General features: G+C 40.9%; 1 protein-coding gene across 4 annotated transcripts in view; it reads left to right on the top strand.

Annotated features, from left to right (window-relative positions):
• The window catches only part of CERT1 (ceramide transporter 1), a 93,924-nt gene that overhangs the window by 63,495 nt on the left and 14,319 nt on the right, over positions 1 to 16,110 (top strand). For 3 of the 4 annotated variants that reach the window (XM_056540207.1, XM_056540203.1, XM_056540222.1), the window contains 7 exons: positions 4,613 to 4,720; positions 5,992 to 6,130; positions 9,597 to 9,680; positions 10,029 to 10,186; positions 13,350 to 13,442; positions 14,196 to 14,279; positions 15,377 to 15,469. In XM_056540207.1, coding sequence (XP_056396182.1) covers positions 4,613 to 4,720; positions 5,992 to 6,130; positions 9,597 to 9,680; positions 10,029 to 10,186; positions 13,350 to 13,442; positions 14,196 to 14,279; positions 15,377 to 15,469 — 759 coding nt within the window. Of the gene's footprint in view, positions 1 to 1,313; positions 1,372 to 4,612; positions 4,721 to 5,991; positions 6,131 to 9,596; positions 9,681 to 10,028; positions 10,187 to 13,349; positions 13,443 to 14,195; positions 14,280 to 15,376; positions 15,470 to 16,110 lie in introns of those variants that run through there. The other variant, XM_056540215.1, reaches the window with a different exon arrangement.

Below are 16,110 nucleotides of genomic sequence, written 5' to 3'. Positions count from 1 at the left end.
AAAGTTTATTCATTTTTTTTTTTTTTTTTTTTTTTTTTTAAGCGACAGGTACATTTTTTTTAAACTGCCAAGTGAATGGGGAACCCATGCTGTCTACATGGCGCTTGGGGTGTACTGTCTGTGACCTGCATTGTCCATGAAAGGATAGAATAGCCTATAACCTTACATTAGAAAGTGGCCTGTTGGGGTAAATACACTCTAGACTGCTTTCCAGCAGACTTACTGCAGTTTTTCCCAACCAGGGTGCCACCAGCTGGTGCAAAACTACAATTCCCAGCATGCTCCCAGGGAGGCGATGGGGAAAGGAAACCTCCTCAGATAGTCCATTTGGCCTTGCTGGTGGTGCTACGCTACTTCTTTGCCAAATGGCTTTCCAATGGAACACCGGATTTGCCCATGCTTATATCACAAATGAAGGTTTTCCTGGGGATAGACAGACTTGATGCGGAGCGGCACAAACTAACCGGCACCAGGAAGTTCTTCCAGAAATTGTGGTCATCTATAGTGATGCACTTTAATGTGCAGGAAACAGCTGACCATGTGCCCCCTCTGATACACAGAATGGTGTAGCATGAAAGCTGTCAGGGGTTTATTTGGTCCACCGGTTCTAGCCCTAACACTTTTACCTATATCACACTCTTATGTCTGTCCTGAGGACTTCATTGGGGATTGGTATATTGTCATTTATTGCACTCAGGTTTTGAAGCAATGTTGTTCCGTTATCTTAGGACCCCAGGCCTTTGGGCACTACTATATCCGGAAGTCGATTGTACCCTACCTTTCTTTCCCTTATGTACCCTAAGGAATTTTATTTTATTCATTTTTTTTTTCTTTTGCTGATGTTTACAGCTACTACAAGTTTCTTTTTGTATTTTGCTACGAAGATTCTATTAAAACATTTAATAAAAAAAATAAAATAAAAAGTTTGATCTGTATATGTATTGGGGAACGTATGTGGGTCAAAAGAGATTACGGTCTGCCAAATTGCTTCATGTGTTTCCCACTGCTTACAAAGTGCTAATGTACACTGCAGCGGAGTACAGAGCTTGGCATCAGTCACGTCCATAAATAAAATATTGATCTGGAATGAAGTGCTGTGCTATGATGCCGGAGTGGGTTTTCCCATGAGCCTTTTCAGTCATTAGCGTTATTGACCCTTTCAGCTCACTGAGCAGTCCCCTGCATGTTTCCCCAATGTCCTCCGCCTGCATGTACAGTAAGCCCGGACCTCCTTCCTCGGCAAGCATCAGAAGGAGTTGGGTGGGGCTTAAGTGCATTGTCTCATCTTCCTCGTCGCTCTGGAAACACTATTGGGGGGGGGAAAGAAGCAATAACATGGAACCTGCTCGGATGTCTAAAGTGCTGGAGAAGGTGACGCAGTGCAGCATGGTTTAGACCGGTAACCAGAATTGCAGGACTGTTCTGACTTTCTGCACACTGCCTTTGTCATAGACATTAGGCAGTGGCCAGGTAACTGCCGGTAACATTCAAGCACTGGCACCAACCAGTAGTTGTGCCTTCTTGTTACCTCTCATACCTATTCGGAGGAGCCGCTTGGCAGTGATGGGGTTAATGCATTGGCATTGCTCTGCATGGTGGTAGTTTCTATCGATCCTCTCATTTCTGAGTGCTTTTCTGATGGATAATCGTGAACGCTCAGTTTACTAACCAGGATTTAGATGTTGTGCTGATGTGATGTTTTGCTGCTTTTTACTTACTTACATTTATTTAATACAATTCTTTATTTATCATTTTATGATATTTGGTGATTTTGATGTTGAGTTGTAATTTCTTTTACTTTTGCTTTACTGAATGTAAATTTTTTTCCAATTTTTTTTTTTTTTTTCTTTCATTCATGGTGTCTTGTTAGTGTCTACTATCCTCGAAATGTCATTGCTTTTATTATGGACTGAAACAAATACCATAAATCGTGACAAATTGTAATTAATGCATTACAAAGCTGATATTATTCTAGATCATGCATGACCCGGGGTTAAAGCATGACCATGGAGAAATGTGCCATTTAGGAGGAATTTGTTTTAAATCTCGCTTTACTCATTTCTGCCAAGGAAATTACTTTCTACTAAGGGATAATATAGATATATGAGCAGATTCTTATTATTTTTGTAATGTATTGTTCTGGTACGTTAAGCTCTTCAATCTCTCAATTGCAAAGAGGTTGAAGAGAAACTGATGACAAACTTATCCTATAGTTTCTGATGGGGTCTCCAGTTGTAACATCTCACGTCTTGTTTGGCAAAAAATAGGCCAGATATAATGTATGTGTGTGAACATAATAGATCTCCATTAGCACTTGACTCTTATTGGTCACTGCTAGATAGTAATGACGGCTAACTCGGGGGGGGGTTTCCATTTATCAGTGTTATATTGCAAGATTGTGAAGATTGCAGACCCGAAAAATGTTTGCTTTCTGGTCTCATCCAAAGCTTATTGGGTGTAGTATTGGTTGAAATGGAGCGGTTACCTCTGCAGTACGTACTTCAGCTTCTTATAATAGAATTGACATCAGCCACATGTCCCATGAATATTATGTGCTGAGTAAGGCACCCGCAGATGATGGCTCCTTCCTCTCATCATTTTATTACTATTGACGTCTCCAGTTGCCATTATGTCTCTTCACAACGGTTACTAAGTCTGCCAGTTGCCTCCTATTGACATTGAAAAGCTCATATTGCTAAATTTTATGCTACTATGTTCTCTTTTTAACAGTGTACTTGGCATTCTTCAATTTTCCCTGTGTGTCTGAAAGGAAGTTTTTATTTTTTGCTTGCAAGAATAGTGCAGTTCAACAGAAATGATATACCCCATTATAAGTCTTTGTTGGCATCAAAAAACTACCTATTGTGTAAATCAGGTTTACCAAAAATTATTTTAAAATGTCCCCCATCCTAATTTTTCATTTTACTAGATAAATATATATATTTTATAATAATCCTCGAATCTTGCAGTTTCTGTTCAGGCCAGTAAGCCTAAAACTAAGTTGAGACTTCAATGGGCACTGTAAGATCAAAAAACTTTTGATATGTTGTTGTTGATGAAAATTAAAACATTTTGTAATATTGTTGTTAAATTTTTTTTTTTTTTATTTAATAAAGAAAAGGCCCCTGAAAATCCCACCACTAAGTGTCCCTATACCTGCTGGGACACTAAACAGTCCTGCACCATTAGGCTTGTCCATGAGTCATGGACAAGAGATGACTAATGAGGCTGTATGAGCAGATGCGCCAATCACCTCCCACCACCACAAATGAGAGACACACGCCTCCTTCCCCTTAGAGGATTTCTAACACTATGAGCTAATGGAAAGTGGGATTTTTATAATCAAATAGGTGATAGAGGCATAAATATTAGATTTAAATGGTCCGGATTAGGTACTGAGTAATTCCTTTTTTATTTATTTATTTTTTGTGGGATCTGACAGGTCTGCTTAAATGTTCATTACAGATTGTTTCCAAGTAATGCCTTTCTTCTCAGGAATACAGTGAAAGGTGAAAACTGTAGAGAAATAACACTGTATCCACCACCATTTACAGCAAGGCTCATCACCTCCCTGTAGAATGACATCTGAAAAGGTCACTGAGAATTCCCAGTAGTGTCTCCAAGTCATGCAAATGGGACACATTGTGTCTATTGTTGTCTATAGTCCATGGGTCTTGCTGTATATCATCTCTAAATGCTGTTAAAAAATGCTCAGGCAAGATAGCAGTCCCCATAGCCATGCAAAGCAGGGATAAAAATTCTGATCAAAAAATAAAAACAGATTATAAAAAAGAATGTTTTAGTATCTGGTTCAAATCAGTAACATATAGACCAAAACATGTCCTATGTATTTCAAGGTGACCTATAGACAAAAATTGTCATTCAATATTGTTTTGTCAGCGGATTTTTTTTTTTTATGTGTTGCCTATGCTACAGTTTTTGCATTTCACAGTAAATTGCTTTTCTCAGATGGTACAATTATTATTTATTTATTTTTTTTCCGCCATCAATTCAATCATTGACACTTACCAAGTTCTTGGGCTCACTTCTGAAAATTGAAAGCTTGACTTGCACTCAGTCTGTTAAAGGGGTACTCCACTGGCCAGCATTCAGAACATATTGTTCCGAATGCTGTGTACACACTGCATGGGGTTGATCCCTCCCCCTCGTGATGTCAGGACATGCCCCCTCAATGCAAGTCTATGGGAGGGGGTGTGACGGCCGTCACACCCCCTCCCATAGACTTGCATTGAGGGGGCATGGCCAGCCAGTGTTCAGAACTAAATGTTCCGAAAGCTGGCCAGTGGAGTACTCCTTTAATGGGAATGTTTGGGTATACAAATGCACTTGGCCAATCTTATCTTGGTTGTGATCATTTTGCCATTAACCGTAAAGATGTTTAGGAAGGTCTGGTTGGTGGGCATTTTAATGTGCTGTCTCCACTGTTGAGGTTGGAAGAAGTTCTAGAAATCGACCATTGTTCAGTGACATTGACTTGTAAAGAACCCTGCAGTAGGCTCCATACTCCTTCACCTCATTGTTGTGGCACGTGAACATACTGTCATGGGGATCTGTTCAGCAATTGAACCAAGATTTTGTTTTTCCTTTTCAGTCTGAATCTGGCTATGGATCGGAATCTAGCTTACGGAGGCATGGCTCCATGGTGTCCCTGGTTTCTGGAGCCAGCGGTTATTCTGCTACTTCCACATCATCATTTAAGGTACGTTGTTCCGATTTCTAAATTGTGGCCCAGATTTATCAAACTGTGAGAGAAAAAAAGTGACTTTCCCACAGCAACCAATCACAGCTCAGCTTTCACTTTACCTCAGCTTGTTAGCAGAGCTGTGATTGGTTGCTATGGGAAAATCATTCTATTTTTTTTCTCTCACACAGTTTGATAAATCTCCCCCTGTATGTCTAAATTTAAACTAAACAAAAAAAATCTGTCACATGTTCGCTAAACAGGGTTACAAATACATGCTGCTAGCATTATTATTATTATAAGGCTGGGTTCAAACACTGTAATTAAAACACAAAATTATCGTAAAATAGTCACTCAAGTCACATTGCTAAGGAGCACACGCACATTGGAGGATGCAGAGTGGCGTTTAGGGTCACATGCTCCTAGAATACTATGTATGGACAGAAGAGCTGTCAGCAGGGACATAGGTGTGGTTAGGATGGGAACTGCATCATTTTAGAGCAGTGTTTCCCAACCAGGGTGCCTCCAGCTGTTGCAAAACTACAACTCGCAGCATGCCCGGACAGCCAACGGCTGTCCGGGCATGCTGGGAGTTGTAGTTTTGCAACAGCTGGAGGCACCCTGGTTGGGAAACACGGTTATAGAGAACGAGCCCATAGTAAGGGCTTGTTTTGTGATTATTACTGTATTCTCCCCATACATTGTTAGAACGTGGCTAACCTGTTTAATCTAATAATGTTATATTAAAGCAACATTCAGTGCGCATATTGATTAAAAGAGCATCCCTAATTTAAAGGGGTATTCCTGGTAAAAACATCTTATCCCCGATCTAAAGATGTCTGAACACCCCCTCCAGTAATTTCTATGGGAGGGGGCGTAACGGCCGTAACGCCCCCTCCCATAGACATGAATGGAGGGGGCGTGACGTCACATCCCCGTCTCGGAAGCCCTGCTTTTTCCGAAGCTGCAGCTACGCATAGAATGCGGGCTGCTGCAGGGAAATCGCGGGGAGTCCCAGCAGCAGGCCCCCCGCGATCAGACATTTTATCCCCTATCATTTTGATAGGAGATAAGATGTTTTTGCCCGGAATACCCCTTTAATATTTAAATAACACATTAGGTTAAAAAAAATGTTATTGCGCGAACCAACCTAGTTGTTGCTAAGAACAGAATATTATTTTTATTTATCTAATATCATTATGAAAAGTGACAGACATTGTCCCCCCCATCCCCCCCCCCCCCCCCCCCACCTTATGCATTAATAGTATATTTACTCTTCTATTCTATAGAAAGGACACAGTCTCCGGGAAAAACTTGCTGAAATGGAGACTTTCCGTGACATCTTGTGTAGACAGGTTGACACACTGCAAAAGTATTTTGACGCTTGTGCAGACGCGGTGTGTAAAGATGAGCTCGAACGGGATAAAGGTACAGTGTTCATCATTAGTTCTTTGAATTTATTCCCTTTTTATATTGTCTGTGAGAGTCCTGGCCATACATTGACATGTGAAGGCCATTGTTTTATGTTGTGGCCTGTTCGTTCACGCAAATCCCACAGCTGAACACCATGTTGTTGGTTGGCCCCAGGTAAGCTGCTGCAGTCCGCTATTGCATGTAGTATATCCACAGTCGTGAAAATATGCACATTGGGGGAGATTTATCATTGTTTTGCTTTGCAAAGTCCTTTTTTGTGTGCTTTTATTTTGCACTGTTTTTTTTCTGTTGTGAGCCGAATTTATCAAAAAGTCGCAAGGACTTTAAGAAATACGGCACAAATATTTCAAACGGCTGTGAGCTGCCAAATTGGAAGTTTACTTTTGTTTTCCCTCAGACTGAGTTGCATGTGCTCCGGAGACCGGTGTGCTCCGTACAGAAGGGGCGGTCATAGCAGGTCGCCCTACTTGTAAGGCTAGGTTCACACTACGGGATTTTTGCCTGCAATTCTGCTTTGAAATTGAAGACAGAAATTCCACTTACTAAAATGTATAGTATAGTGAATGGGTTTCCGTTCACAAATTCACACTTTGGAATTTGTGAACGGAAAATCCGCTTTTAAATTTCTGCCTGACGAATCGCGTTGCTCATTCTTCAGGCGGAAATACTCACGGAACACATTGCAGTCTATTGGAGGCTGCAGTGTCCGCACTGTCTTAGCGCCGAATGATTCAGTTAGCGGTGGCCGCACTCGAATCTCCAGGTGGAAATTTTCTGCCCGGAGATTCCGCAGTGTGAATCTAGCCTAAGTGTTTGCTTCTGTCTGTCCTTTTCTGAATATTTACCCTCAGACAGAGTTGGCCCTGCCTAATCGCCAATCCTTCAATAACATAACAACCTGGCGTGCCCTAAGTTTGAATAAGAGAGTTGTTGCATCTGTCTGTTAAAGGGGTATGCCAGGAAAAAACTTTTATTTTGTATATCAACTGGCTCCAGAGAGTTAAACAGATTTGTAAATTACTTCTATTAAAAAAAGCCTTCCAATAATTATCAGCTGCTGAAGTTGAGTTATTCTTTTCTGTCTGACAAAATTTTCTCGCTGACACCTCTGCTTGTCTCGGGAAATGCTAAGGGGATTTTCTTCTACTCTGGACAGTTCCCGAGACAGGTGTCATCAGAGAGCACTTAGACAGAAAAGAACTCAACTTCAGCAGCTCATAAGTACTGAAAGGATTAAGATTTCTTAATAGAAGTAATTTAAAATCTGTTTAACTTTCTGGAGCCAGTTGAGATAGATATATAAAAATATTTTTTCCTGGATAACCCCTTTAAGGCACATGCACTAACCTTAAGACTAAACGCAGCTTACCTGTTACCAAGCTGTCTACCCTGCAGCGTTTTCAACACCTAGGCCAGTGTTTTTTAACCAGTGTGCCTCCAGCTGTTGCAAAACAACTCCCAGCATGCCCGGACAGCCAAAGCATGCTGGAAGTTGTAGTTTTGCAACAGCTGAAGGCACACAGATGGTTTCTTTCATTTTTGACAAGGCCTCTGAGCAATAAAATAAGTGATCTGATTGGTTGCTATGGGCATCTCAGCAACAGGTTTAAAACATTTCTCCCAAATTTAGTTCTTTGATTTTGCTTACTCTATTAGAACAGATGCCTCCTTACTAAATAACTGGTGCCCCCTGCTTGAAAGGTATTTCACTGGGGTCTGACATTTTCCTAGGCCTAGTTTGTCATGGTCTACATTTGCAGTGTTTTTAACACTGTTACGCAAAATATTTGCACCTTTTTAACAAAGGCGCAGTTAATAAATACTGTCCATTGCACAGCCCTGTAACCCACAGCCAGTTTAAAAAAAAAAATTATTTCAAAAAGGCGCAAAAACATTGCGCTATTTGCGCCTTTTTACAGCCCAAAAAAATGAACAGTTTGAAAATCTCCCCCATTGAGCATATACAGTGAAATAAAGGTGTACTAAAAAAGTTGCTCTGCTTTTTACCCTGGGCTTGTTATTAGCCCGATAGATTCCTTGGGTGGTGACATAAACATTTTTCTACCAATCAGAAAATAACAGTCCTGTACAAAGCTGCCTCCATCATAATGTAATGTACAATGCCACAGTAGTAAATCCATTTTATGTAATGCCTTAAAACCAACATGGTTGGTACTCTGCATAGGCTGTACACCCTAAAAACAGGGCAATTTTCAAATTCATTGAGCTCCATTGAACTTAAGCACAGCAAACCAAGGTATATATACAGATCTAGTGGGTTCAATTGTATAAGACCCTGTTCACACACACTATATTCCAGGCAGATTCCACTTGTAGCAGCCTCCCATTGAGTTCCAGAGCAGACCTTCTGATGAGGAATAGTATTCTGCCGGAAGTGTCACAACAAACTGCAGACATTTTAGCTTGGAAATTCCTTGTAGAATTTCTTTAGTGTGTGCGTACCCTCAGGCTATGTTCACGTGGCGGAATTTCTGCCAGAATAATTCGCTTGGAAAATTCTGCTGCAGCAGAGTCTCATTGTTTTCAATGGGAGTCTGCTGCACTGAGCAATTGGCAGAATTTCCGCGGCAGATGTTTCTGCCACGGAAACCCTGATTCCGGTGTCCGCAGAAGCACTGAACCCGTCCAAGGTTTCTGCTTGAAAAATACTTTATCATCTATCGGCTGATTTCCGAGTGTTCCTAGTGCGGCCGAATCAAGCAAATGTGCAGAATGTCAGCCTTTATTTTCCGGGCTGACATTTCATACATTTTCAGCCGCGTGAATGTAGCCTTAGACTTATTTTTTTTTGATAGTAGAAATGTTTGTGCACCTTTTATACTGTGTTAACACTGAATTGTTTTCCACACAGATTCCTTGTTGGAATTTGCAATCTTCTTCCCATTGTTTTTATTGGGAATCCATGCTATAGATTATGTGGCCTGGATCTGAAATCTGCAATATACAAGCTGTGACTGCGCAACATAAAACCTAATGGCTTGCCGTAGATCAGGGTGCCTCCAGCTGTTGCAAAACTACAACTCTCAGCATGCCCGGACAGCCTTTGGCTGTCCGGGCATGCTGGGAGTTGTAGTTTTGCAACAGCTGGAGGCTCCCTGGTTGGGAAACACTGCCTTAGATTCTTCTGCAGTTATAAATTTTGTCTTTTTAACCTTTTCTTCTCCTAGTAAGATAGATCTGGTACATTTCCTTTTTATTGTGGTGTGGGAGGGATGGGACTGTGTAACCTCCTGGTAGTGCTAGTCTCATAGAGCACAAGGGCTGACTGTAACTGTTAATAAGTGGAGCAGAATGACATGCCTGTGTGCTGGGGTTTTCTCTGCTATTGTCTTGCATACTGTGCACGCTGCTATTCTACAGCAGTTTGTCACCTGCTTTCCAGTACGTACCTGACCTGATGGCTTCCGTGTCTTACAATAATTTGTTTCTTCTGGTTTAGTTGTTGAAGACGACGAAGAAGACTTTATGCAGAACCATGCCGATGGGGAATACATTCACAGCAGTAATGGCAACAGAGAAAAATGTAAGTTATTGGCACAGCTATTTGTGGCTTCTGTGCTAAATGCTTGACTATCTGAGACCGCATACTGGAAGCAGGAAACTTAACCTAAGTAGTGGTCACTGGTAATCTAGTACTTAGTCTGTTAATGTGTCTTCCAATAACTAAAAGAACCCCCTTTCTTACGCGCGCTGACGTTCCTCGTTCTTCATTGTATTATATTATAAGCTGTTTCATATAGTCAATCATCGGAGCAATTTATTTTACGTAGAGGTTTTTGTTAAGGTTTTTTTTTGTTTTTTTAACCTATATTGTAAGCGGAAAATGCAGAAATATGCGGAAAATGTTGACGTAATTTTGCTTGTCTTTCAGTATTTCCACATGTGACACCCAAGGGCATAAACGGGATTGACTTTAAAGGCGAAGCCATCACTTTCAAGGCTACGACAGCCGGTATTTTGTCCACTCTTTCACATTGCATCGACCTTATGGTTAAGCGGGAGGACAGCTGGCAGAAGAGACTTGATAAGGTAAGTTGTATCTTGAATATGTGTAGTTTAATTTATACATAGAGAGATCAGTTTTTTAGTTTTTTCCAACCATGGTTCTTCCAGCTGTTGCATAACAACGACAAGGCATGCTGGGAGTTATAGTTTTGCAACAGCTGGAGGCACCCTGGTTGGGAACCGCTGATATACACAGTTGTGGTTAGCAAAATATGCACCCTCCTTAGCAATATCTTCAGAAATAAGCGGATACATGCCAACTTTGTCTTTTTAGAATGTTTTAAAAGCATATCAGATACATTAAACAAAAAGCTTGACCTGACAATCATTTCTAAAAAGGATAAACATAGTATAAAAGACTCTAAATGTATTTGGAACCATCTGCATGCTCCTACAAACATCTTAAGGGCTCATGTGATCTGTAAATCGCTTCATTTACCAAAAAAAATATTCCTTACAACAGAGAGTTCTAAAATCTTGGACACTAGGTTTCTTACTTATGCTGGAACATATTTATTTACCGTATATACTCGAGTATAAGCCGACCCGAGTATAAGCCGAGACCCCTAATTTCAACCCAAAATCCCAGGAAAAGTTATTGACTCGAGTATAAGCCTAGGGTGGGAAATACCTCATCCCCCCCCTGTCATCATCCAGACCCGTCATTAACATCCTCATCATCCCCTTGTCATCATCCCACACATCCCCCCCTTCATCATCCCCTTGTCATCATCCCACACATCCCCTTGTCATCATCCCACACATCCCCCCTTCATCATCCCCTTGTCATCATCCCACACATCCCCCCTTCATCATCCCCTTGTCATCATCCCACACATCCCCCCTTCATCATCCCCTTGTCATCATCCCACACATCCCCTTATCCCACACATCCCCCCTTCATCATCCCCTTGTCATCATCCCACACATCCCCTTATCGTCCCACACATCCCCCCTTCATCATCCCCTTGTAATCATCCCACACACCCCCCCTTCATCATCCCCCCCCCCCCTTCATCATCCCCACACCCCCCCCCCCCCCCCCCCCCTTCATCATCCTCTTCTCATCATTCGCCCTCAGTGGTCTTCAACCTGCGGACCTCCAGAGGTTTCAAAACTACAACTCCCAGCAAGCCCGGGCAGCCATCGGCTGTCCGGGCTTGCTGGGAGTTGTAGTTTTGAAACCTCCGGAGGTCCGCAGGTTGAAGACCACTGCGGCCTTCAACATGCGGACCTCCAGAGGTTTCAAAACTACAACTCCCAGCAAGCCCGGGCAGCCATCGGCTGTCCGGGCTTGCTGGGAGTTGTAGTTTTGAAACCTCCGGAGGTCCGCAGGTTGAAGACCACTGCGGCCTTCAACATCATCCAGCCCCCTCTCACCCCCTTTAGTTCTGAGTACTCACCTCCGCTCGGCGCTGGTCCGGTCCTGCAGGGCTGTCCGGAGAGGAGGTGGTCCGGTGAGGAGGTGGTCCGGGCTGCTATCTTCACCGGGGGCGCCTCTTCTCCGCGCTTCCGGCCCGGAATAGAGCCGTTGCCTTGACAACGACGTATCTGCGTCGTTGTCAAGGCAACGTGACTATTCTGAGGCCGGGCCCGAAGCGCTTAGAAGAGGCCTCCCCGGTGAAGATAGCAGCCCGGACCACCTCCTCACCGGACCACCTCCTTACCGGACAGCCCTGCAGGACCGGACCAGCGCCGAGCGGAGGTGAGTACTCAGAACTAAAGGGGGTGAGAGGGGGCTGGATGATGTTGAAGGCCGCAGTGGTCTTCAACCTGCGGACCTCCGGAGGTTTCAAAACTACAACTCCCAGCAAGCCCGGACAGCCGATGGCTGCCCTGGCTTGCTGGGAGTTGTAGTTTTGAAACCTCTGGAAGTCCGCAGGTTGAAGACCACTGCGGGTGGGGGAGTTCACTCGAGTATAAGCCGAGGGGGGTGTTTTCAGCACGAAAAATCGTGCTGAAAAACTCTGCTTATACTCGAGTATATACGGTACTTGCATACATACGAGTTTTATATACAATAAAAAAAATCACACTGTTACTTTAAGTAGTCCTTTTAAGACAGTCCTCTCAATATACTGTCACTTAATCTGTACTGCCACCTACAATCTCATTAGGGTGGACAGACATTACTGTACACTTGGAGATACAGGGGTGTGGAAAATTAATAAAAAAATATCTATTTTGGTAAAATTCTATAAAAAACTATTGAAAGAAAAAAAAAAATATATGTATATATATATATATATATATATATATATATATATATATATATATATATATATATATATATATATATATATATATATATATATACACTTGTACATGGGACTAAAATGGAGCAAAATCTACTTGTCCCTCATGACGATCCACTTGTCCAGGCCAATTTTCACTTTTACACTCTTGTTTTTTCCTCCTCGCCCTATAAAAGCCATAACTACCTACTATAATGATACCTTTTAATTTTTCCATAACATATGCTCCAAAACAAAAATATTGGTGAAGTGAAACTGAAATAGAAGATGGTTTTGCAGATTTGATGGTTTTCTTTTCTATAAATGGCATAGAAAAGAAAACCATCAAATCTGCAAAATTATCTTCTATTTCAGTTTCACTTCACCAATATTTTTATTTTGGAGCATATGTTATGGAAAAATTAAAAGGTATCATTATAGTAGGTAGTTATAACCTTGTGGTTGAGCGAACATGTTATTTTGATACTTTAGACCACCCTGATTACAGCAATACCAGATTTTTATAGTTTTCGTCATGTTTTACGAATTTATAAAAAAAAAATCTGAACTGCGTGTCCCGGGCGTCGGGCGATACAAATTCCACATCCCTGAGATAGTTATCAAGGAAACCATACAACACCTACAACTTTGCATGGGCCGATTAGGACTGACCCATGATGCTCTTTCAGGTGGACCTTGTAAGTGGAGGTACACTAAACTTCCCTTAAAAGGCCTATTTTCTTCTTTTTTCTTTTTTTTTTATTTGTCCTACATATTGGGCAGTTTAGTGGATGAGGACAAGGGCAGGATTCATGGACTCTTGCTTTTGTCAGCTTGTTTTTTTTGTGTTGTTTTCTTTTTGAGCATTGAATATAACCACCATGACTTAATATAAAACTAGGCTGTATATCTATATTCTTTTTTTAATATAGAACTCTAAATGTATTTTCTAGGAGGTTGAGAAGAGAAGACGAGTAGAAGAAGCTTACAAGAATGCAATGACTGAATTAAAGAAAAAAGCCCACTTTGGAGGACCGGACTACGAAGTATGTTCAGTGAACCCCTAGTGTTACAGTTTCCCACATTGCTTTTGATCTCCCCTTAATCCTTAATTTCTTTTTTCTTTTTTACCTTTTTGACAGGAGGTGTCGGGGTAGGGTCACACATTGCGTATACGCAGTGTATTTCACGCTTCCCAAAATCTGCTGCACAGCGGGAAATACTCTGCGTATACTCCTATGAGCAGACAGACAGGGCTTTCCTGCCGCAGCCCGCTCGTCACAATCGCGTCGGTACACTCTGCCCGCCTCAAAACCTCACTGCACACACAGGGCTGCCCCCGGTAACCCTTTGTGTCTGCTCATAGAATATACACAGAAGAATTATTTGATGCCACTGCAGCTTCTTTAGACTGAAAAGACTATTTCCCCAGTCTATAATCTGTCATCTATTAGATAATCTTTATTGAATACATTGACACAGAATATGGTCATAGACATGTGAGGCCCCTCCTATAGAGCATATTGAATATTGTGCCAGTCCCCTGTTTGGGGGAGGGCAGCGCTTGGTGATAGGTTTCCTCTAACAGGTATACATTATAAAAGTCCCGGATAAAAAAGTAGGCTGCTGAGAAGAGCATTGTTACTATCAGTTGAATACTTACAATGATCCCTTAGCTGTCTAGCTATTGGAAAGGTACAATGCCTGTGATGTAGGATAAGATTCTTTTCATATCATATCAGTGGAATTTCTAGAAAAGAGGGGGTACGTGTTCTTCAAAAACAATCTTTCTGTGACAGGAGGGACCTAACAGTTTGATTAATGAAGACGAATTCTTTGATGCAGTTGAAGCAGCTTTGGACCGACAGGACAAAATTGAGCAGGTATTTATTTATTATTTTTTTTATTCATTTTTAATAATACATTGAGCAGGTATTTGATGTGCTATGATGTGTTGACCCAAAATGGCTGTATGGTAAGGGAGGTTGATCAGTAAATGAGTCAAAAGTAGAGCTGGTTATACATGTTTGATGTGTGTCCACTAGACCCACTGATTTCTATGGGATCATCTCCCCATTTAATGTGTAGCTTTCAGGAGATAGAAGATTTGACCTTATTTTAAATTAACTGCCCAGTCCTTTCATTTCTCTGAGAGGTAAGCCATTACCAGAGTTGTCTGATAGTGGCTTTCTACACACCAAAACACATGCATTCTCAGACAACTGTATGTGGAGGGATCCTGAAACCTATCTGAAAAGTGTTCAGCCGTCATGTGTATGGCCAAACTAAAATTATATTTTTTTAGATGTTAAACAAGTGTTACTAGGATCCCTACATATATAAAGAGGATTATTACCCATAAATAAAGCTACAACATATTCGGGCGTCATTAGATCCTTTCACTTTTTTCACATTTTATGTTGCTGCTTTTTGCTAAATAAACAAATTAACGTTTTCCACCATTATTCTCCACTCATTACCCTATAGGGAAAACTGTAAGAAATCTTATTTATTTCCTCATTATTGAAAGAAAGAAAAAATATTGCACTGATTTAAGTATTCACACCCTTCAATCTGTACTTAGTTGAAGCCCCTTTTGGCAGTGATTACAGCCTCCAGTCGTCCTGGGTATAGTGCCACAAGGTTTGAAGATCCTTTCAGCTCTTCCAGTTTGGCACTGTTGGCTGAAGCCATTTTCAGGTCTCTCCAGAGATGTTTGATTGGGTTTATCAAGAGAAATGGGAGGCCCCAGAGCTCAACTTTAAGTATCATAGCAAAAGGTCTGAATACTTATTTCTATGCAAAATTTTCTGTTTTAATAAATTTGCAAAAATGTCATTCTTTTTTTCACATTCTCATACTGGTTCTGTTGTAATTATTTGCTTTGATGTCAACCTCAAAGTAAAATTTACTACAAATAATGGGGTAATTTCCAAAATGTTTACAATTAACACATGTTAATAATTATTTTTTTTTCTAGTCTCAGTCAGAAAAGACCAGATCGCATTTATCTTCATCTTTACCAACCAGTGACACATTCATTGGTTTGGAGCATCACAGATTTGTTCAGACGGTAAGTCTTGCTACAATTGTCTTGTTTGTAAAAGTATACGTATTAGGGAAGATTTGCTAAACATGTGGAATTATAATTGTGGGCTCATGACCATTGATAAATCCTTGCTTTTTAGACACTTCTAACTTGACTGAATTTTTTTTACCACAATTTTTGTGCAGTATTGTTGCACATTGTCTTCTAAGTGATGCTTGCTTGTCGGACAAAGTGCAAAAAAGTGTCTTAAGCACATAAATGTGCACAGAAAGGGTTTCAGTTTGATGGGGAAAATTGCAAACAAAATTCTGATCTATTCTCTAAAATCAGTTGGGTCCTTGTTTTATATATTGACTTCATATACAGTGGATTGTATGATTTTACCTATCATTATGTATCAAAATTAAATAAAATATCTGGCCCTTAGAAGGTCTTAAAATAAGGTAAATAAAACTTCACATGAACCACAGGACAAATTACACCAGGTCATTTAACAAAACCTAGGCCAAAATGCAGATGCAGTGGTCATGAGTTACTAAAATTGTCTTATTTGCACATAGCAACCAGAGTTCAGTTTTTATTTCTCATATTTTTATGGTAAAATGAATGGTGAGCTCTGGTTGCTATGTGTAAATAAAACAATCTTTGTTTCTAATGTGAAAAGA

Source organism: Hyla sarda, chromosome 1 (genome assembly GCF_029499605.1).
Source record: "Hyla sarda isolate aHylSar1 chromosome 1, aHylSar1.hap1, whole genome shotgun sequence".
NCBI lineage: Eukaryota > Metazoa > Chordata > Amphibia > Anura > Hylidae > Hyla > Hyla sarda.
Note: the sequence above shows the minus strand (reverse complement) of the source record. Positions and strands in the feature narration are given on the sequence as shown.